We start from the raw sequence: 23,731 nt of genomic DNA, 5'->3' as shown, positions 1-23,731 counted from the left end.
ACTAGAACTGAACTAGAACTGGACTAGAACTGAACTAGAACTGAACTAAACTAGAACTGAATCAAAAAATCACTGAAATCGTTTTGTGCGAAAGAGAGGGAAATAGTTTTTTGCTCGTAACGCCTCTGTATACCCTGTGACTGAACTAGAACTGAACAAGAACTGAACTGGAACCGAACTAGAACTAAACTAGAAATTAACTAGTACTGAAATAAAACTCTACCCAACTTATCTCATTTCTTTATATGTATTGAAACCGTTATATTTTCGACATATGTATGTGTGTATGTATGTATGTATACCTACTTTAACCTTAAATGGTAAACGAATGAATAACTAGGAATATAACCTGAAACAAGTATGAAAGTATAGTCGGGCTTGGCACCAATTATGAATATTAAATGTGATTTATTTTTCATAATAAAGCATTTATCTTGAATATTACCTTGATTCCGATTTATTATTTATATGGGGATAGGAGCAAATGTGGACCGATCCCGATAAAATGGGCTGGATAGATTTGTATTTATAATATATATATATATATAATATTTGTTTGTGCTAAATTTCATTGCAATAACAGTGCTAATAAATGAATTGCGTATATTCAAGTCACTTTCTGAAGGGGGCTTTGTGTGGGGGTAGGGTCAAATGAAGTTCGATCATTTTGAAATTCGGCAAGGTCATCAAGGCTTGTATAAAAGTTAGTTGTGTGAACTTTCATCGAGATACATTTACAAATTTCATCAAATTATCTTGAAAATTGCGACCTGTACTTTGATAACAACGTTTACATGGACACACGGTCGGACGGACGGACGGACATCGTTAAATAGACTCAGAAAGTGATTCTGAGTCGATCGGTATACTTTATAGTATATTACTATAAAGTTATATATAAGTTATAATTACTAATTTTTTTGTTTCATTGGCTGAAACATAATCAAATTACCAATTAGCCTTGTAAATGGAAAAATGAAGATGGAACGTGTTTAAAATAAGGTGACTATTTTCCAAATGATAAATAACATTGATTGTATAAACTAATGACGAACGAACTGACGTGCATAATTACATTTGGAGCATTTTACATTAAGACAATCTCTGGTGACAAGACAACAACACCAGCCAATATACGATTAGAAAACAAATGCCAATTAACTCTTACGTTTTTTTGTAATGCGTTTATTTGCATAACGAGGGTTGTAGTAAAAGTGTGCAAAAAACTACTTGTGATATAGTTTTACCTAATCGAACTGACTAGGACAGAATCGTTTGTATTGTTTTGAGTTTTTCATTACCTCCACCCTCGTATCAATGGCAATTTCCTATGCAAATTAATGAACAACAACTATGAGTATGAACCAGATACGATTATGACCTGAACATGTTGCAAGGAAAATGCATCATACACAATGATGATGACATTAACATGTTGTTAATTAAACAGGTATTACTTGCGTTAAATAAACCAATAAATTAGTATTTATACATACCTATTACCATCACGTTTAATAAAATGCGGATACTGTAAACTAAAATTTAAATCCAACTCCGTTTCAGCCAATGGCACGCCACCACCTGACATCATCATACCCGTAGTACCAATACCAGAATTACCAATATTACCGGGTGTACCCAACATTGATTGGGTTAACTGGGCATTAACACCACCACCGCTGCCAATTACTCCACAACTCGATTGTGCACTGGAATTCATCATTCTATCATTAACATTTGGGGAATTGCCTTGTTGCATGATGGTTAAACCACTGCCGACGCCTAAATTGCCGGTAGCGCTACCAACACCACCACTACCAGTCGTTCCACTAAGTGATGTTGTTGTATTTGATGTCGTGCCTAATTGCAATAGACTGGCGCCATTTATTGGTATTTCATGTGAACGTAATGTACGTTTGGAACTTTGCATTTTAACCGCCAGCGATAATGATGTTAAGTCACCGGGTAATGGTGTTAATATTGTAAGACGTGTTATGGTTAGGGAGCATAATCTAAAATGATAAGAGAGAAATAATTGTGGTATAAATTAGCAAATGTTAGTTGAAAATATTTTAAAGTACGATTGAATTTGGGTTTCAGTATATTTTGATTGGTAAAGTATTGATATTTATTGGAAAAATCTGTTAAAATCGATCCATTATTTCACTCATAACATGGTCCTTACTACTTTGCTTCTTGTTTTAAATAATATCCATTAATAGCGAAAGATAAATCGGTTTATATCCCAACTTATATAAACTAATCTAAGTTTTTGATTCCGATCTAAATTGTAGAGATTTTTTTCTAACAAAACTACATACAAAGCGATAATTCTGGTCCAATCAATTCTTTCATAATTTCAAGATTTCAAATGCATTATAATACTTTATGACGCCATTAAATTCTTATAATTTTGTACACATTTCTTCTATTGTTGAAAATTAATTTCTTCCAGCATTGTGATTCAAGAAATAATACAATGAGGGTATAAGAATCTCATAAAATTCAACTTACTATAGGAGCCCTATAAAATGCTAAATGTCTGCTTGATTTCTTATACAAAAAAACACACGAAACACTTGACATTCCAATTATGACACAATAAAATATGAAAAAAAAACGGAATTATTCATTGTAATTGGGCGTATATTAAGTTTTCTTGTTGTTGCTGTAATATAATGATGTGTTTAGGAGCAAGTAGACATTTAAATTTCTTAAACCATGACAACAGCGTCAATGGCGGCAGTAATAGAGAAGAGAGGGAGTAACACCGTCACCAACTACATCTCATTGAATTTGTATACAAATTTTTTTATGGTATTATTTCAATACTAATATTAATATAATTTACAATTCACTTGCAGAACAATACATCGTGTGATAACAATTAATTGTAAGTAATATGAACAATTGAGCAAAATAACAAATTGGAATATTAATTGTTTTTTTTTTTTTTGGTTGTAAATATATAGTTTATGAGATCATTTAGATGTGTAATATCATAATAAAATTACAATTACAAGATAAAAAATTTCTATATAAGTTGTTGAACTTGATCGTAAGCATATCGAGCCCTTTTTGCAAATTGGACGTAAGCGACTAGATTTTCGATTTTCGTTTTTTTATAGAAATCGATAATTTAGGTCTATTAGCATCATCTCAGAAAATTTCGTAGCTATAGATCCAATGGTTTCAACTTTACAAGAAAAAGAAAAAAGACGTAAGTACACATTAATTTTCTGCTTATGAATTTTTTAATGAATCAATAGTCCCAGAATTTAATTATTTATTCGATATAAGGCGAATTGTACTACCATGTATGGATATTAATGTGGACATCAGGGTGATTTTTTTGATTTGTATATGGACTCATAATGAATCAATAGTTCCAGAATTTACTTATTTATTCGATATAAGGCGAATTGTACTACCATGTATGGATATTAATGTGGACATCAGGGTGATTTTCAGAATACGGCCTTTAATGAGGGATTTGGCCAATTGTGGACCGAGGTCTATAGAATTTAAACGCGTGATTAGTTTTGAAAACAAATTTTTTTGTAGAATTTCATCATACTTTCTTAATTTTTGAAAGATTTATTAACTGTAAACTTATTTTCTGTATGAGGGGCATAGGAAACCATCCTAAAACATCATCATACATCAAATTTCGTTGCTATACTGATATTTTTAAGACTGCTATGGTCATAAAATCAATGTCTTAAAGGGTTAAATATTGCCTGACATTTTTCATACTTCCCAACATAATTTACAGGTATAAATAACCGACTTCTGCAATATTGTATAACGATTGCTACATAAACAACATATTTATTAAAGTTTTAACTATAATCCGGGAGGCACTTGTATGGGGGCTAAGTGAAATCAAGAACCGATTTTGCCCATTATTAACACAAAACAATATTTGTCATTAATAAGGATTTTTGGAGAATTTCATCACTCTAGCTCATAACGCTCGGAACCTATCCGGTTTTCAAACAAAAAGACTGACATACAGACATCCCTAGATGATCTTAAAATCTTATAAAAAATATTTATTACACTCTTAAATTTCAGATTTATACAAATTATATAAAGATATACACAAAAAATTATTTTTTTAGACAGAGACCCTACGACCCCTACAGAGACGTAACCGCCTCAACTTTGTTTATATCATAAAAATTTGTCTCGGCAAAAAAGACGTAAGCGACCAAAAAATCGGATATAGCGTAAATATAAAATCGAAACAAATTGCATCTTATAGTTTAGATATAATAATATATATTAACGGAGTTTTGCAGTAATGCTATATCCTACTACGAAGATAATTAAAAAAAATGCTCTCCTGTAAAATTTAGTTTTTGTCGTTTACGTCCTTTGTGCAAAAAGGGCTCGATATATAAGTTGTTGAACTTGATTGTAAGCATATGTATATTTAAATGCTTAACTGAGAGATGCTGCAGGTTGAGATATTATTTAATTTTAAATCACAGGGACTTCTTCATTTCACCGAAACCTTTTATATACATTATCAATGACTCTCACCAGACCAACAAAACTGTCAAGGTCGTTAATAGCGAAGTTTTTTTAACGATCTTAACTATCGTTACCTAAGTTCAGAACCCATTGAGATCCAAATATTTAATTTTAACTTTGTAATGGCTTCTGTAGAATCATATTCTGAGCTGATCATTCAATTTTGAAATATTTTTGTGAAAATTTAATTCATACTGACAACTTTTAAAACCGGTTCATATATATATATATATTTATTAAGGAATTGGTCCATAATTGGCCTTAGTTTCGATTTTAGGACCACCTTTGTAAAATCACTTTTAAGCTGATGCCCAGCTAGATCTTCTCTAGCAATCTAAAGATGCTAAACAAAAAATTACTATTCTTTTTATTTTCCCATTAAAAATGATAATTAATATTCTGTAAGAAAAAATACTTAATAGCTAATTTATTATCTATAATATTTATGGAATAATTAAAGTATTCAAAAAAAAAAAAAAAAAAAAATGCGCGAACATAAATGTTCTAATTTAAAATTCCATTATTATCTATTACAAACAGGTTTGAGAATTTAATCCAATATGGTGTGAGTTTTTTTTTTTTTCATTTTGTTGCGTATAAATTGCAAATTCAATTTTATATCCTGTCTGGTGGTTATCTTCTCACAATAGTTTCTATATTTCATCTCTTTCTATCTCCTGTTTCTTGTCAAGTTGCCACAATAACTCCGGGTGTGTCATCCGGTGTTGCTTTCATTGCTCATAAATTTAATCAAACACTTCAATGGAATAGTTTTACTTATTTTGTGTTTGTATTTCTTTATGTTTGTTTTGCCTCTTGTGCGAATAGTTTATTTGTACATTTCTGCCAGTATGATGGTCTGTCATCTATCTGGTTGTATGTCGTTCCTAGTTGGTTTTCATAAACATTTTCTTAAGGTTGTTGCTCTATCTTGTGTTTTTTTTTTTTTTTTCTTCTTCTACTGCTCTCACCGGAAATCTTAATAACATTGAAGATATTTCTCTAGTTTTATGTTTTTCTGAGCAACATTTCTTATGCGATGATAACCAACTGAGATTAGTTCAATTACGTTTGGTAAAAAGTTATATAAGATTATAATAGTTTTTATGCAAGTATGTTTCTTATTTGGATGATAGATATTTTGGAGATATTGTGTGAATTTAAATATTTAATATTAACAAATTTTTGTAATTTAATTTAATGAAACATATTATTGATATTAGGCAATTACTTTTTACGGTAGATTTTCTCTCTTATCTAATTTAGGTAATCCTTTTTTAAGGTACATTTTCTATCTAACAGCTTATAGAGATCGAAACACAAAAGCCGAGGACTTGTTCTTACTCACAGAGAACACACTAGGGTTAATCTGGTATGAACAGAGTAAACCCTGAACATTCCTGGACAAGGAAGGAAAATTCAATGATATCACTTGTATAAGATACCTTTTATAGAGAACAACATCCGACACACTCACTCTAGGTATACCGGCGGGTAAGGTCCGTATACCCCTACATTCATCCTGTATCATATACACTTAACACCAACGCATTTCCCACGCTTAGTCCCACAGTCACTCCTCTGTGGAATATCTGTTGTCTCGGCATCTGTCTTTTAGCCGACATTCTCTTCCCGCGAATTTTGTTTAAAACCACAACCACCGCGTGCACCCCAAAGGGACCTCTCCAATAACAAGGACAAGACAAAATCCGAAACTTTGCCCTACGTTCTACTGGTTCCCGTGATTATGTGATTCTCTGGTTCGACCACATGCCAAATTATTCCAAGGAAAGGCCGAGTATACATTTGATCATCACGATTTTATAGACCCAACAGACTAGAGGTACTGGTAGCACCTCTTTTCCCCGCGATTGCAATAACACCAAGATGAGGGTCTTTCATCAAGGCAACATGGCCCCATGAGTATAATTCTCTGAAAATACATTATTTAAAATGAGCAAGTGATACATTTTTATTACTGTTTTATTCCCTAATCTATTATCCGTAAATCCCCTTGAGATCTCCAAAAAATTTTACAATTAGTTTAAGAATTGTGAAAAAAAATCTTCAGAGCCCTTGCGGCATCTGTTAACGTTATGTACGTTAAAATAATTTTCTAAAGGGGACCTTATATGGGGGCTAGGGTCAAATGTAGACCGATTGTTGATTGAATAACCAACAAACTCATTAATAGATATTATTTGTGAAAAATTTTCTAAAATCTAACTTGCTTCGACCCAAACAAAAGGATATGTCTAAGTTGCAACCTCTACATTGGCCAAAGAAAAACGGACAAGGGAGTATCTGTATATGTAGGAATCCAAACAGCGGTGCAGAGTATTTAAAAATCGTCATGGACACTTAAACAATAACACACATAACGCATTACAACTAAATAATTAATTTTCAAGTTAATTATTTCTATAAATCATAAAATTATATGACTTTTTAGAGTTTTTGTAAATACATACATGTGTCATAATAAATGTGAACTACATTACATTTAAATATACTTATTTTTGACTCATAAAAGAAGTTAATGTCTGTAAAGACAAACACAATACAAAATTTTATTATTATAAAATAATTTTGTAAACGTGCTTCACGAAAAAAAACATACAGAGAAGAAAAAATAATAATAAAATAAATATAAAACATTTTGAATGTGATATTTTTTTATTGTTTACAATAAACAAAAAGTTCAATGAACTAAATGAGAATGCAATTATTATTATTTTTTTCTTTTGGGTATTTAAAATTCGAGAGTGTGTATGATTTTTTAATAAATAAAATATAATGACAATTATTTTATGTTTTTTTTGGAAAACATTTTCAATGGCGGTTGTTATACAAATATATTTTGTAATATTTATATGGGTGTCATAAAAATATTTATTAGAAAAATATAATTGTTAATTGAAGTTGAAATTGAAATTTCATCTTAAACAAACTGATAAATTAAAGACGTGGAATAGAATAAAAAATTTTATGATCTTGATAATAGAAAAGAGCAATATATGTATAAGTAGTGCATACTTTAAGGCATATAAAATGAAATACAATAAAATGAAATTCTGAACTCAGAATTTGTCCATCAGATTTTTGCCATATTTGAGAAGTTTAGACAACGTAAAGTCACTTTTATCTATAAAATCTGTTATGCCGGCTATTATCTTCAAAATTTCCTTCTTTGAGCTTATCTAAAGTTTGAGAAAATTATAAAACTCAATACTTTAAAAAAGTATATAGTCTTTACCCAGGAACTATCTGTACCCCTGGGTAAAGACTTTATTCAAAGTTTGTAGGTCTGTGTTATTTATAATCAATTATTTAATCATTTATATTCTCATCACATATTTCACCACTTATTAAACTAATAGAATAGGTAAAAAAATATTGTGAATTTATTCTGTCGACAAAGTAATTGTAACATTTAAATTGTAGTTTACGTGCAATTGCAATATTTATAAAACAATTCATAGCATTAAAATTTTACACTTGTATGTGTGATGTTATTTTAAATAAAAAAAATTTAATTGCTATAATTGTATTTCAATTAATTAATCGTTTTATAAGTTTTTATTATTAAATAATTTTATCACATGCAATACACATATTGAGGACACATAGGGAGGACTTTTCAAAATATCTGATATGAAAATTGACGTTATTTATAATTATTAAAATACATCTGTTTAATTACAAAAATGTATGTTTTTTGTGCTACAATTGGAAATTTGGAAATAATTTCTCTTATCAAGATAGAGAGTTTAAACTTCTAAATGATAAATAGTCTATAGTCTAGTCTATAGTCTAGTCTATAGTCTAGTCTATAGTCTAGTCTATAGTCTAGTCTATAGTCTATAGTCTAGTCTATAGTCTAGTCTATAGTCTAGTCTATAGTCTAGTCTATAGTCTAGTCTATAGTCTAGTCTATAGTCTAGTCTATAGTCTAGTCTAGTCTAGTCTATAGTCTAGTCTATAGTCTAGTCTATAGTCTAGTCTATAGTCTAGTCTATAGTCTAGTCTATAGTCTAGTCTATAGTCTAGTCTATAGTCTAGTCTATAGTCTAGTCTATAGTCTAGTCTATAGTCTAGTCTATAGTCTAGTCTATAGTCTAGTCTATAGTCTAGTCTAGTCTAGTCTAGTCTAGTCTATAGTCTAGTCTATAGTCTAGTCTATAGTCTAGTCTATAGTCTAGTCTATAGTCTAGTCTATAGTCTAGTCTATAGTCTAGTCTATAGTCTAGTCTATAGTCTAGTCTATAGTCTAGTCCTATAGTCTAGTCTATAGTCTAGTCTAGTCTATATGTCTAGTCTATAGTCTAGTCTATAGTCTAGTCTATAGTCTAGTCTATAGTCTAGTCTATAGTCTAGTCTATAGTCTAGTCTATAGTCTAGTCCTATAGTCTAGTCCTATAGTCTAGTCTATAGTCTAGTCTATAGTCTAGTCTATAGTCTAGTCTATAGTCTAGTCTATAGTCTAGTCTATAGTCTAGTCTATAGTCTAGTCTATAGTCTAGTCATAGTCTAGTCTATAGTCTAGTCTATAGTCCTAGTCTATAGTCTAGTCTATAGTCTAGTCTATAGTCTATTCTATAGTCTAGTCTATAGTCTAGTCCTATAGTCTAGTCTATAGTCTAGTCTATGTCTAGTCTATAGTCTAGTCTATAGTCTAGTCTATAGTCTAGTCTATAGTCTAGTCTATAGTCTAGTCTATAGTCTAGTCTATAGTCTAGTCTATAGTCTATCTATGTCTAGTCTATAGTCTAGTCTATAGTCTAGTCTATAGTCTAGTCTATAGTCTAGTCTATAGTCTAGTCTATAGTCTAGTCTATAGTCTAGTCTATAGTCTAGTCTATAGTCTAGTCTATAGTCTAGTCTATAGTCTAGTCTATAGTCTAGTCTATAGTCTAGTCTATAGTCTAGTCTATAGTCTAGTCTATAGTCTAGTCTATAGTCTAGTCTATAGTCTAGTCTATAGTCTAGTCTATAGTCTAGTCTATAGTCTAGTCTATAGTCTAGTCTATAGTCTAGTCTATAGTCTAGTCTATAGTCTAGTCTATAGTCTAGTCTATAGTCTAGTCTATAGTCTAGTCTATAGTCTAGTCTATAGTCTAGTCTATAGTCTAGTCTATAGTCTAGTCTATAGTCTAGTCTATAGTCTAGTCTATAGTCTAGTCTATAGTCTAGTCTAGTCATAGTCTAGTCTATAGTCTAGTCTATAGCTAGTCTATAGTCTAGTCTATAGTCTAGTCTATAGTCTAGTCTATAGTCTATAGTCTAGTCTATAGTCTAGTCTATAGTCTAGTCTATAGTCTAGTCTATAGTCTAGTCTATAGTCTAGTCTAGTATGTCTATAGTCTTGTCTATAGTCTAGTATATAGTCTATAGTCTAGTCTGTGGTCTAGTCTAGTCTGTTTATTTCGATAGTTTGTGAAGATTTTATAATTTTTCCTTCGACAATATTTTTCTAGTACCATATATTCTGTATAGTGTTTAAAGATATTTTTGGAGAAGATAGAGACTTTAGCATACAGAAAATTATATAAAATTGCCAGAAAAAATGTTTTGTCTCTGAAATTTATATCACGTATTCGGGATTGTTTTCTAAATATTTTGCATCAAAATATCATTTTTATGAAAATGAAAGATAGCCACTGTTAAATATAGTCCATCGATATGTATAATAAAGAATATTTTTAAAATGTTAATTTTAATGAAAGTTTATTAAATCTTTTAATCACAGAAAAAATAAGTCATAAAAAAGCAATAAACTCTTTCAAATAATAAATAAAAGTACAATAATTATTCAAAATGAATTTACTAATAGATATTCACACCAATTTAAAGATAATAAACATTGTTTTATTATTTTACAACCACATTTGAGATCAAGGTGTTAATTCGTGATAATTTGCTGACACAGTGCATTGTCATTTATAAAAAAATAAACATTATCATCAACGTCAAAATTTGACATGTTTATTAAATTCAGTTGTATCTAGATGAGAAAACGTCATAAAATACTTTTATACAAATACTCAACATAAATTTCAATTTACTGTTTAGTAAGTAACTAAAATATTAAACAAATACCTTATGTTTAAATAAAACTATGGATGAAACTAATGTAGTGAATGTGTACTGTAATTTACATTAATTTGTGCTTATTTTATTTCCTTTCTAGGGTAAACAATGAATTTCCGTTTGTTATAAAATTCTTTTATATCATAATTTTTTGGAGTGTTTTGGAATATATTAATTCCAGGAAAAAGTAAAAAAACAATGTATTACATGAATTAAGAAAAAAACTTAAGATGTTTTTCTACTTGTAGAAAATAATATAAATATTTAAACAAATTATTATGCAAATTATGTATGCATTTCTCAGTTTCTGTTTTTGCTTAATAAGGCAAGAAGAAATTCTGTTTTTGCAACTTTGAAAGCATACAATTATTTCTTATTAAGGGGCAAACACACTACTTCCTTATCATATGGTAATGAACGATTGGATTAAAGTTCGAATCTATTTAAGTAAAATTTTCAAACATTAAAAAAATTTTAAAACAATCTGTGATGTTCGATAATTTCTCTATTTATAAAAAATTTTCAACAAATATTCTGTGCTATAGTAGAATAGCTGGACTATCAGTCTAAAGGCAGAGGGTTCGATTCCCACCAGGTCACTACGTTGGGCGCTTATTACTTAAAAAAATAATTTCTTATTGTGTTGTTGTAATCATCCACCAAAAGCTTGGGTGACATTGGAGCAAACACTTACCACGATCGCTTACAAGCAGGAAGTTAGGTAAGTACTTACTACGATCGATTACAAATAAGTCATTACTATACAAGTTCTAAGTAATGCAGGTGATATGTAGTAATAATAAATTTTTAAATTCTTCAACAATAATTGTTCAATAAACTGCTCTATTTATTTTGTAAAAATATGTACTTGCTTATAGAACATTCGCGAAAAATTCTCAATTTACAGAAAATTCCAAAAATATTTTAAAAATTCTATATCTAGAAAATTTTTTAAAATCTCTGTTTACAATATTTAAAAAAATTTCATTTTTATAAAATTTTGAAAGATTTTTTCTTTTTTGTAAAATTTTAATTTTTTTTTTTTAATGTTGAAAAATTCTCTATTTCTAAATTTGTTTCAAAAATATTATATTTTTAAGAAATTATTAAAAAGTTCACTATTTTTAAAAAATTTTTCAAAATCTTACATTTTACAAAATTTTTAAAAAAACCCCTACCTTTATAGGAAATTTTTTAAAAAATGTTTGAAAAATTCGATATTTTTAGAAAATATGGAAATATTATCTATTTTTTATACAAATTTGAAAAATTCTCTTTTTTCAATGATTTTTATTTTGATCTTTTGAGAAAAATATTTTTGAAAAAATTCTCTTTTTTTAGAATTTTTTTCAAAAATAGTATATTTTTAGAAAATTATTGAAATATTACGCATTCCTATAAAATTTTCAGAAATTCAGTATTTTTACAAAATTTTTTAGAAAACTTTAAAATTAAAAAAATCTACGAAAATTCTCTATTTTTGAAATATTGTATTTTTTTAGAAAAATTTTCCAACAACTCTCTATCATTTTATTTTTTTAATTTTTCAAAAATTTTGAAATATTTTTAATTTGTTAAAAATTTCTTTTAAGTTGTAATCTATTTTTGTTACAACTGTAGTGCACATTATGTACAAATAAAACTGATCATTTTATCTTCCTTCTTGCTATAGTTTTTAATTAATTTGCATAAATTTCTACTTGCAAATAGTAATAAGCAACAGAGAATAAATCAGAAATTCCTTTGAAGAAAAATCAAGACATTAACACAAAATAAGAAGCAAAATAATAAAAAAGATGAATTTAATTCATAAAAAAATTTTAAATTCTATTTGAGTTTCTCCACTGCATTATCAAATGACTAACAAAATAAAATCTTTACAATACAGTGTGCGGAAAACAGATAAACTAACGCAATAAATAACTTTTACAAGGGCGAACTAACTGACTGAACTTTTCATATTTATAATTAAATTATTATTATTTTCATTTGAAATTAAAGCAAGATAAAAATGTTGACACCATTTCGTACCTTAAGGAAATTAAGAATAACTTGCTATTGACAATGATGATGATAATAATTATAATATTACTGTTGGGTTTACGTTCTACTGTATTTCACAATTTCTCATTAATATTCGCCTGGTGTTGCTAGAGATACAAATAATTTCACAATTATGTTAAAATGGAAAGAAAGAATGCATTAATATAAGTTGTTGTTTTGCTCTGCAGTTGTTAATTTTTTTTAATATATTTTTTTATTACGTTTTACAAAATTCCTTTGAAACGCAGTTAATTTTTTAAAATTTTTAGAAAAATAGTTTTGTTTATTTAAAACAATAGTTTAAATTTAATTTCACTGCAGAGTAGATTTCAATATGAATCCATAAATACTTTTTTCCGTAATTTATCAGCATTAATATATATAGAGTGATAAACAGGGCAAGGATTTCTATGCAAATGCATATTTGTAGTCAGTAACTCAATATTACATTTAACTATTTTTCTTTTCGAATCGAAGAATTTGCTACAAAATGGCATCGATTTGTTGTTGCATATTTTTGCATATTTTGTTATAAACGCATAAATTGCATATTTTGCTTTAAATTGCATATATTTTGCATATTTCTCAAATTTTTATTGCATATTTTGCATTTTTTTTATTTTTCTAGCAAAAAATGTATTTTGATTTCTTTGTATTACATATTTTTACAATAAATTTGACTTTACTTCCATACACATCTGTCTAACCCTAACCGCCATACAAAATATCCTTCAGAATGTTCATAATTCACTTAAAAACACACCACGCGATAAAATTCGAAATAAATAGAGGTTATACAAACATAAATCCTCTCACTAGGACAATTTTTGACACCATCCCATATATAAACATTCTTTCGGATAATAAATTTTTCATCCAAAATTTTTTAAATATAACGGAATTAAAGCAAATTCTACATAAATGCGCTAATTTTTAAATTAAATAATATTTTAAATATTTTCGTAATTGCTGTAGGGTACCATATGGTCTAAAATGTAATTTAAATTTCACAAGACAACATTTTTAGTGCATATTTTTCACATTTTTAGTGCATATTTTCCTATTTTATAGTGCATATTTTGCATTTTTTAGTGCATAAAAATACTTGCCTGGGTCATAACATATCGAGGGATTATATTCAATAGTTGCTATCTCTCATTTTTATTCAAATGAAATTTTGATAGCAAAATATTCTTCAAACAATCCTTCATCCGTGATATAAATTTCAAAAACATGCACAAATTTCAAAAGCCGTAGAAAAATATTAAAAAAACTTCTCCGAAATAAACAGTTTTTTACTCTCCTGAAAACGTGCATTACTCAAGATAGATACTTTTGAACATAATACCTCAATATACATTAATTGAACAAAATATCCCTTGCCAACAGTTATAGCACCAAAAAAATTTTTTAAAATCTTAGATAAAATTCAAATGTAAGAAATAAACTACATATTGTCCCTCATATCCTGGTAATTTATGTAAATTAGAGAAAGACCCCTTTTGTTAACTTTCCCTTCAACCATAGCAAATATTATAAAAGTCTAATAACTAATACCAAAAAAAAAAAAAACTGGAAAATAAGTAATTAAAGTTCAGACACAAGCCTTCTCACACTATTTCGCCCAGCAAGGGACATGTCATTATACAAAAAAAAATTAAAGGGCACATAAAAATATTAGAATGGATGGACGCTTTGCCAGACTTCCATAAATGTGTAAACGTGCGTTATTTACAAAATAATAATAAAACAAATAAAAAACATATTATACTCGTAAATAATAAAAAAAAAACAAAAACAAAAAAAGTTTGACCCTTAAGGGGTTTGATATTAAAATCGTATTAATTTATTTGTGTGTTTACTTTTTTTGTTTTTCTCTTTTCTTTTGCTTCTATTTAAGTTTATTTGTGAAAAAAAGGATTTATTTTTTACATTTACTATGGTTTCGTAAATAGGATAGTCGTTGACTATTTCAGACACTTGTATGAAAAACAGCACGTAATCGTAATTGTCAAGTGTGACGTAGAATGTATAAATGTTTAGTTAGCTTAAAGTTCTATACACTTTAAGAAGAGAAATCGTACAAAAATCATGTTGTTTTTTGGTTAAAAAATAAAGAATAGAATAATAATGACTAAATAATGTTTAAATATAACTTGACCAGTATGTATCTCTAACAATTTAATTTAAAAATTAAAAATTCAGTTTAGATAAAGGAAAATTTTAAATTATTTTCAATTTTTCCTGTTTTTGGAAAGTTCTTAAATCAATTAGCTCAAATTTTGCGCAGACTACCAAAAGAGTATTGACAAAAAAACGAATCTGTAAATATTTAAAACTCTTTCTACCCAGTTACGTTGTTGTAGTGTCGATTAGTGATGTCCGTCTATTGAACAGATCCCAGATATTTTGGGATTCAAATTTTAAACAATTCTATGAGACATCTAACTAAACTTTTGAAAAGTCTGCTAATTATAATCGACAAAAAAATGTGTAAAAATAAAAAATAATTTTTTTATACTTTATTGGATGTATCTTGGATTTGTTATTAAAGTTGGGAAGTATATTTGGGAGGTTTCATGAAAATGTTAACCACGATTGAAGAAATAAGCAACCTTCAAATTGTATCTTAGTAAGTTGAAAGGAGGATGTATACATACATCAAATCCAAAGAAATGTACCTAGTCCTCTATCGGGCCTGTTGTGCGCTCCTTTACCAGTGCCTCAGGAATCGAACCCACGACCTCCTGTCTACCAGACTAGAACACTACCGTAGGCCACACAAACATTATCTTCAAACTTCAAAAAAATATGGAAATGGCCATGAAATATAATAAGAGAAGACTATAGGCATGAAATGGGGTCTTAGTCCTACTATGACAAATTGGCTTTATACAAGTGTAATTAGACCAATTCTAATATCAACCTACTACAGTTAGTTCAGAGTACATGCTGCTTGGGTATAAGTGGTGCCATGTGTACTACTTCAATCAAGGCTCTGGAAGCGTTGCTAGATATTCCATCTATTGAAACTTATTTAAGATATGAGGCGGCGCTTATAGCCGAACGGTTCTTTACTTCAAGCGAAATGGCCAAAAGCGGTTATAGGACACGCCATCAATGTATACTGGACACATTGGAAGGTTATACACAATCATCGTGGACCTGCCTGATCGCATACTAGACATAGAATATGTCGGAAACTTTGAAACGCTGATCCCAGATAGAATGTCTTGGTCAAACGGAACATTAGAGCAAATACCAGTAGGAATCCATTGTTACACCGATGCCTCTAAATTGTGGGACAAAGGGCTTCTATATTGAAGACCCAGAAACAGAAAAATACCACCGTTTAACAAATCATATCACAAGCTTCCAGGCAATAACGGAATGCGTAAATTGAATTACAATAAATATGGCGCCCACATCGCTTAATATATTTACCGACAGCCAGAAGGCAATTAGGGCGGTATCTGGTGATAGAATTAAATCTAAGACCGTATTGGATTGTAAGAAAGCTTTAACTGAATACTCCACCAGAGGTAAGGTTTACATCATATGGGTACCAGCCCACTGGGGAGTAGTCGGCAACGAAAGGGCGAATGTAATAGCTTCAAAGGGAAGGGAACTCGAGGCAGTTATCCTGAAAAACGAAGACGAGAAATCTCCTCAAAATGAACAAATCTGAAGTTAGTATGATGCAACGTATTCTGAGTGGACACACAGGATTACGAGCACATCTATGCAAATTTGGACGTGCGCATCCAGACGAATGTAGAGCATGTGGAAAGGACAGTGAAACTCGGGAGCACTTTCTTTGCCAGGCATTCGTCGAAGTTAGGTCCAAGTATCTTCGAAGTGATGTTATTCCGGAAATAACATTACTGACTGACACTGAGTTTCTGAACACTGAAAAATAATTCATTCAGTGAACTTTTTTTCATGAAGAGGAGCGCACAACAGGCCCGATAGTGGCCTAGGTATATTTCTTCGGATTTGATGTAGTATACACCCTCCTATCAACCTAACCTAATAAGTTAAAATAGGCATAATTTTTCCAGTGTATTTTTAGCATGTATTTTTAACATAATAAACAAGTAAGAGTGTTATATTCGGCTGTGCCGAATCTTGTATACCCACCATCAAAACATTGCCGAAAAGGAATACTTCCTTATAAATAAACTTTGATATTTAAGAATCGATGCTTTTGTTATTATCAAAACAATTTTCTCATTCATTACATCTATGTATAATTTTACCATCATACATATTATGTACATCTATAGGATCAATTATGGATCCTCCTAAAATTTGGTAGAGAAATTTGTAACATATTTTGTCGCTGTACTTGTATTTTTAAGGTAGTAGCGTTAAAGTCATTTTCTGAGAGGGACCTTATTAGGGGGGGAGGTTTGGTCAATTATGGACCGATCCTCGTAAAATTTTCTAGAGCGATTTTAGTTTAGGCTAGTAATGAGCGTTAAAGCCATTTGTAAAGGGGACATTTATGAGCGTTAAAGTCATTTTCTGAAGGGGACCTTATATGGGGGCTAGGCGAAATCGTGGACCGATATTGCCCATTTTCAATACCAAACGAACTAAAAGTATCTATGCAAAATTTCAGCCCTGCAGCTACTTCCGTTTGGTCTCTATCGTGTTTTCAAAAGACAGACGGACAGACGAACGGACATGGCTAGATCGTCTTAGAATCTAATAATGACCCAGAATATATAGGTCTTTTATGGGTCTTAGACGAATATTTCAATGTGTTACAAACGGAACGACAAAAACAATATACCCCCATCTTTTTTGATGGGGGGTATATAACAAAACAACAAGACCTTTATAGATTGTGTTGATATCAGCACAAACTTTTAAAGGAAAACAAATCAACCAAAATATTTTTTAACAAAAACCTAGTTTAGTATTTCCTGATGACACATTATAAGTCCGAACAACTTAAAGTTTTTCTGCAATGGCATACAAATAATCATTTCAAAATACATACTAATATTGTTTACAGAGTGAAGTACACAGGCCGACAAAAAAGTCGAATCCAAAGGACTTGATTATATTTTTCAATATAAGGTTTACAAGTTATCTTAACATACACAGTTTGAAGAAATCCGATTTTTCACCATATTCGTGGTCTATCCTGAAATTCATTTCAAGAGCAACTTAAAACTTTAGATATGTATGTCTCAGGTTAAACAATTTGTTGGCCTGTGTAATTATGTTTAACCATAAAATATATACAATGTATTTGGCCACCTTTAGCAAACGTCTTTAGTTATTAGACCAAAATTGCAAGCTAACTATGTTTTTTTTATAACAATAGCCCAGACGATCTGGGTGAATGTTTCGCTTCGTTTCATTACACTACAATCAAAAAGACATTATACAAAAGATTAGTCAATTAGAGAAAAATGCAATTTAATTAAAACTTAAAATTACTACATTCTCGTTTACTTAAGAATACTATTACTTACTTGCAACATTACCCGTAATGTGCAAAGTAACCACTTGATTTTACCTTTTGATTACAAAGTATACAAGTTATAAAATTATACAATGATTACTTCCAAAAACTGCTGGTTTTTATTAATTTAAATAAATTGTACATTGTTAGTAGCTAGTAGTAACTACCAACTCTCCACTAGGTTTTATAATACTTTATGAATTAGTTGTTTTAATTTAGCTGTTTTAAGCAATTGGTTTGTTAGTTGTTTATTATTAACGACATGACTTTGAGTGGTTTGTTATTGACTTGACATGAGTTGTGAAAAGCGATTTTTTCATTATTTATTACCTTGAGCCTGTTGCATGGCTACCGGAAAATCAAAAATGGTAATACAAGAAAACCCAAACTATTATATACATTAGGCCGAAACACTCTGCATGGAAAGTGAAATCATGTTTAAAATATAAACAGGGAAAATTTTTCTCTAGTTTTTAAATTTAAAAAAATTTAAACAATTCTGTATTTAAAGTTTTTTATAATATCGAGCCCTTTTCGCACAAAAGACGTAACCGACAAAAACTAAATTTTACAGGAGAGCATTTTTTTAATTATCTTCGAAGTAGAACATAGCATTACTCCGTTAATAAATATTATTACATCTAAAATATGGGATGCAGTTTGTTTCGATTTTATATTGACGCTATATCCGATTTTTTTGTCGCTTACGTCTTTTTTGCCGAGACAAATTTTTATGATATAAACAATGTTGAGGCGGTTACGTCTAAATTCTCTGTCTAAAAAAATATTTTTTGGTGTATATCTTTATATAATTTGTATAAATCTGAAATTTAAGAGTGTAATAAATATTTTCTTATAAGATTTTAAGGTCATCTAGGGATGTCTATATGTCAGTCTTTTTGTTGAAAACCGGATAGGTTCCGAACGTTATGAGCTAGAGTGATGAAATTCTCCAAAAATGCTTATTGATGACAAATATTGTTTTGTGTTAATAATGGGCAAAATCGGTTCTTGATTTCACTTAGCCCCCATACAAGTACCTCCCGGATTATAGTTAAAACATTAATAAATATGTTGTTTATGTAGCAATCGCTATAAAATTTTGCAGAAGTCGGTTATATATACCTGTAAATTATGTTGGGAAGTTTGACAAATGACAGGTAATATTTAAACCTAGCCTGCATATATGGACCCTGTAAGACAATGATTTTATGACCATAGCAGTCTTAAAAATATCAGTATAGCAACGAAATTTGATGTATGATGATGTTTAGGATGGTTTTCTATGCCCCTCATACAGAAAATAAGTTTACAGTTAATAAATCTTTCAAAAATTAAGAAAGTATGATGCAATTCTACAAAAAAAATTGTTTTCAAAACTAATCACGCGTTTAAATTCTATAGACCTCGGTCCACAATTGACCTAATCCCTCATTAAAGGCCGTATTCTGAAAATCACCCTGATGTCTACATTAATATCCATACATGGTAGTACAATTCGCCTTATATCGAATAAATAAGTAAATTCTGGGACTATTGATTCATTAAGAGTCCATATACAGGTCCGCCTTCCGAAATCCACAAATTTACAACCAAATATAAGAGTTGTTTAAATGGTAATAATATAAATGCAATGTAATTAGTAATTAGAATGAACTAAATTCATAAAAAGTTATAGAAAATTATAAATTTTAGCACGTAAATTGCAATGGCATAGTGATAATTACATGAATTTATTACAATTATACTCAGATATGTGGCATTTCATTCAGAAACAAATTTAATACTTTAATTTGTTCAAAATTTTTCTATAAATTTAATATATTTTAAAAGAAAATTTAGACGTAACCGACACTTTGCTGTTACAAAATTCATAAACAGAAAATTAATGTGTACTTACGTCTTTTTTCTTTTTCTTGTAAAGTTGAAACCATTGGGTCTATAGCTACGAAATTTTTAGAGATGATGCTAATGGACCTAAATTATCGATTTCTATAAAAAAACGAAAATCGAAAATCAAGTCGCTTACGTCCATTTTGTAAAAAGGGCTCGATATATAACTTTAAGATTTTTTTAATTTTGATAGATAACCATTTAAAAAAATAATAAAATTTAAAACATTGAGATTAAAAAAACATTATAAGCTTCATTAATTACACTTTCCTAACGATACACATAGCCATAGGATAATTCCATAAAAAACAATTATTTTAAACTAATTGCAAAATCACATTAAACTCATTATTTTGTTATTAGCCAACCGTCCATTAAATTTCAAAAACTGTTAAACTAATCAAAGAACAATTTTCCGCACAATGTGATTTAAAATGACAATTTTAAATAAGTTTCAAAAGTTTTGGCCATTAAATGTTGTTTTAGCTTAAAAATAATCTTTTAATAAATCAAAATATTAATACAAACATATTTATAGCAAGTTAAATGGATTAAACAGAAAGCACAAACAGATTTATTATTATAAACTTATGGTTTTTATATAGTAATACATTTTTTATAATAGTAGGCCAATTTTGTTATAAATAATAAATTTTTATAATTTAAACGTTTTATTGATTGGCGCCAAAACAACGCCAACGGAAATTTAAATAACAGTACAGTATAGGCTCATAATAAAAGGCACAAAATTAAAAAGTTTAAATTATATAGAATTTAAATGTAAATTGGCAATTTTTTTCATTAGGGAATAGTGAACTATTAAAATTTGATTAAAAACTATTAAAATTGAAATGTACATAAAGCACACTGTAGTTTTTAGCAAGTGCAGTTTACATACTACCTATATGTCAAGTAAACAGGTATGAACCCAGAAACTATACCATATTTGTACTACACTCTTCGACGTTTGGTAGAAATTTACATACAGAGGTATCCACAAGAACGTGCATGTTAGATACGTTTCTTTTGGAGTAAAACACAATTCAAAAGGAACCCCATAATTAGTTTGTTGTTTGGGTTTATTCTGGGAAACTTTTTCTGTTGTTATTTAAAATGCACTTCCTATTCATGTTTATTTTTGCTGAAGAGTGAGTAAGTGTTTAAGTGACTGACGGGCTGACTGTGAGCGTGAGAGTGAATATGTAGGAAAATTTAATAGCCTGTCATGACGTGCATGTATGCCTACTAATAGACTGACTGCCCACAATTGTTTACATTAATTCCCATGTCGAGTTCACTGTTCATATGTATGTATATTAGGGTGGTTCCCTTTGTTTGGTGAAAAAATAAGATACTGATGTTGCCACCGATAATGAAAGCTTGATTCATTCTAAGATATTATTTCTCGAAATTTTTGTCATGGTGTCAATATTTGGTGGGCTGGGTCAAAGGCTATTAAAACTTATGATTTTTTCCATATTTCTTACAAAGAAAATATACGCAATTTTGATATCATATAAAATGTCTTCAAAAGGCGCTTTCAGTGTCATGTTATCTTAGAATAAATTTTGAGGAAACCCCTAACGTATATGTGTAGGAAAAGTTGAGAGCTTTACAAACACATATTCACTTATGCATGTCCGCATGTACAGATGGAGCCACCAAGCATAGACTAATTTACATTAACCTGTTATAGTTAGTACTATTATTTGGATATTTATGTACACTAGAGTATCCCGAGGAGAAGCCTTTTTAAGAATCTCTTGCAGGAATACCTCTCAATCGATGCGTATTAAAGAAATAATATAAAATATATGTTTTTGAAAGAAGCTTCAGTTCCCTACCAGGGCTGGAAAAATCTTGGTTTCAGTACAATATATTAGTTCAAAAAACACCGGATATTTAGTTAGGACCTTTTACTTGCAAACGATCTATATAAACATGTTCATATAAACATTGTTTTATTTGATTGTTCGTTTAGGTCATTGTATTATTGATTGTTTTAATTTGTTTCCCTTTCTTGTTGAATGTTGTGTTAAATATTACGAAAGCCCAGCAAACATTAAGGTTGGATATTCAAATAATAAGGATAATAGATAGAAATAAACCTTAAAATATTATGTAAAGTGAAATTTACATAATTATAAGGCCAATTTCGTTAAGCAGACTAAGGTAGATGTGGGCATATAACTATAATAATATAATAACTGCTGGTTATTGTGAAAACACTTGGACCGGTGTCCAATTTTTATGGAAACATCTTATTCGTAGTAATAACAAAACGACTTCAATTTTTATGCAATGTTAGAAAAGTTGGGGATATAATATTGGGTTCTATAGTGGAAACGAAAAGTCGACTTTTCGACTTTTTGCATTCAGTTAAAAGTCGATATTTAGACTTTTTTCATTTAATTAAAAGACTTTTAGTATTTTATAAATAGTTGACTTTTCGACCTTTTCCGACTTATTTGACTTTTTCCGACTTTTTTAGACTTTTCGACAATTTTTTTTTACTTTTTTTCGAGTTATTTCGACTATTTTAGAGTTTTTAACTTCTTTTTTCGACTTTTTTCATTTTTTTCATATTTTTGACTTTTTTCTACTATTTTCGAGTTTTGGACTTTTTCCGACTTTTTCCAACTTTTTACGACTTTTCGACTATTTTTTGTCTTTTTTCTAGTTTTTTCGGCTATTTTAAAGTTTTTGACTTTTTTCAAATTTTCGACTATTTTGGACTTTTTCTACTATTTTCGAGTTTTGGACTTTTTTCAACTTTTTACGACTTTTTATGACTTTTATTTACAAAACCAACTTTTCGACTTTTTTCATAGAAGATAGCCGAGCTATCGAATTTTTTTCGACAAAAAGTCGATTGTTCGATTATTCGAAAGTCGATTTATAGAACCCTAATACAATACCTGTCTTGAGTCCGTGTCTATGATATTCATCATTCTTATGTCTCGTTAACGGAAGCTATATGTTTGCTGGGTATTCACAGTGCAAAAATACTGACTGACAGACTATCTATAGCATGAGGTGTAGTAAACATGTATGTCCATGTATACACTTACATACAACATAAATACACCATCAAACGTTTGTTGTTTATTGCCGTGTTAAAAACTTGTCGTCATTTGCTATTTCCGCTTGTTTCCCATTCATCATGCATTTTTACTTACATACTTATTTATTCGTTTTCATTTATTTGAACTTTATTAAGCTCGTGTTCTTAATTTTATACCAAGAACCCATAAACTAGACCTCACACACCAAATAAATACTTTTAAATACCACTAACGTATTTCAAATATACACAAATTCGAATAAGTACATAAATGGGTATATGTGAAATTAGGGTATTCGATATGCAAATATTAGTTGTTGTTAAACGAATAATAACACATTATTTCAAATTTAACTGAAAACAGAAAAGCAAGAAATAGCAGACCGGATGTTATTTTAAACCTTATACCAAAAAGTCTTTCCAATTCCCTTTTGTAGGACTAACATCTTAGAGTTACTTTGTGATAAATCACTGAATTAAAAAAACAAATCACCAGTTTTCAAACCATTCCACATAAAACATCATTAAAAAATATTTGATTTTTTTTAATTATTCGTTTTTGCATACCCTAATACGTATTAGTGCGTTTTTCTCAATAATTTGCTCATTCAGTTGGAAAGTAT

The 23,731-nt window shown here is 29.4% G+C and overlaps 1 protein-coding gene across 1 annotated transcript in view; it reads right to left on the bottom strand.

Annotated features, from left to right (window-relative positions):
- LOC119605718 (phosphofurin acidic cluster sorting protein 2) overlaps positions 1 to 2,012 on the bottom strand; it is a 54,064-nt gene extending 52,052 nt beyond the window's left edge. The window contains 1 exon segment of the mRNA XM_037958995.1: positions 1,497 to 2,012. Within this exon segment, the coding sequence (XP_037814923.1) occupies positions 1,497 to 1,930 (434 nt within the window). The 5' untranslated portion in view covers positions 1,931 to 2,012.
- Positions 2,013 to 23,731: the final 21,719 nt, after the last annotated feature.

The sequence above is a fragment of the Lucilia sericata genome, unplaced genomic scaffold, assembly GCF_015586225.1.
Source record: "Lucilia sericata isolate MDLA Ls3-8-SP2 unplaced genomic scaffold, ASM1558622v1 Contig000512F_arrow, whole genome shotgun sequence".
Taxonomy (NCBI): Eukaryota; Metazoa; Arthropoda; class Insecta; order Diptera; family Calliphoridae; genus Lucilia; species Lucilia sericata.
Note: the sequence above shows the minus strand (reverse complement) of the source record. Positions and strands in the feature narration are given on the sequence as shown.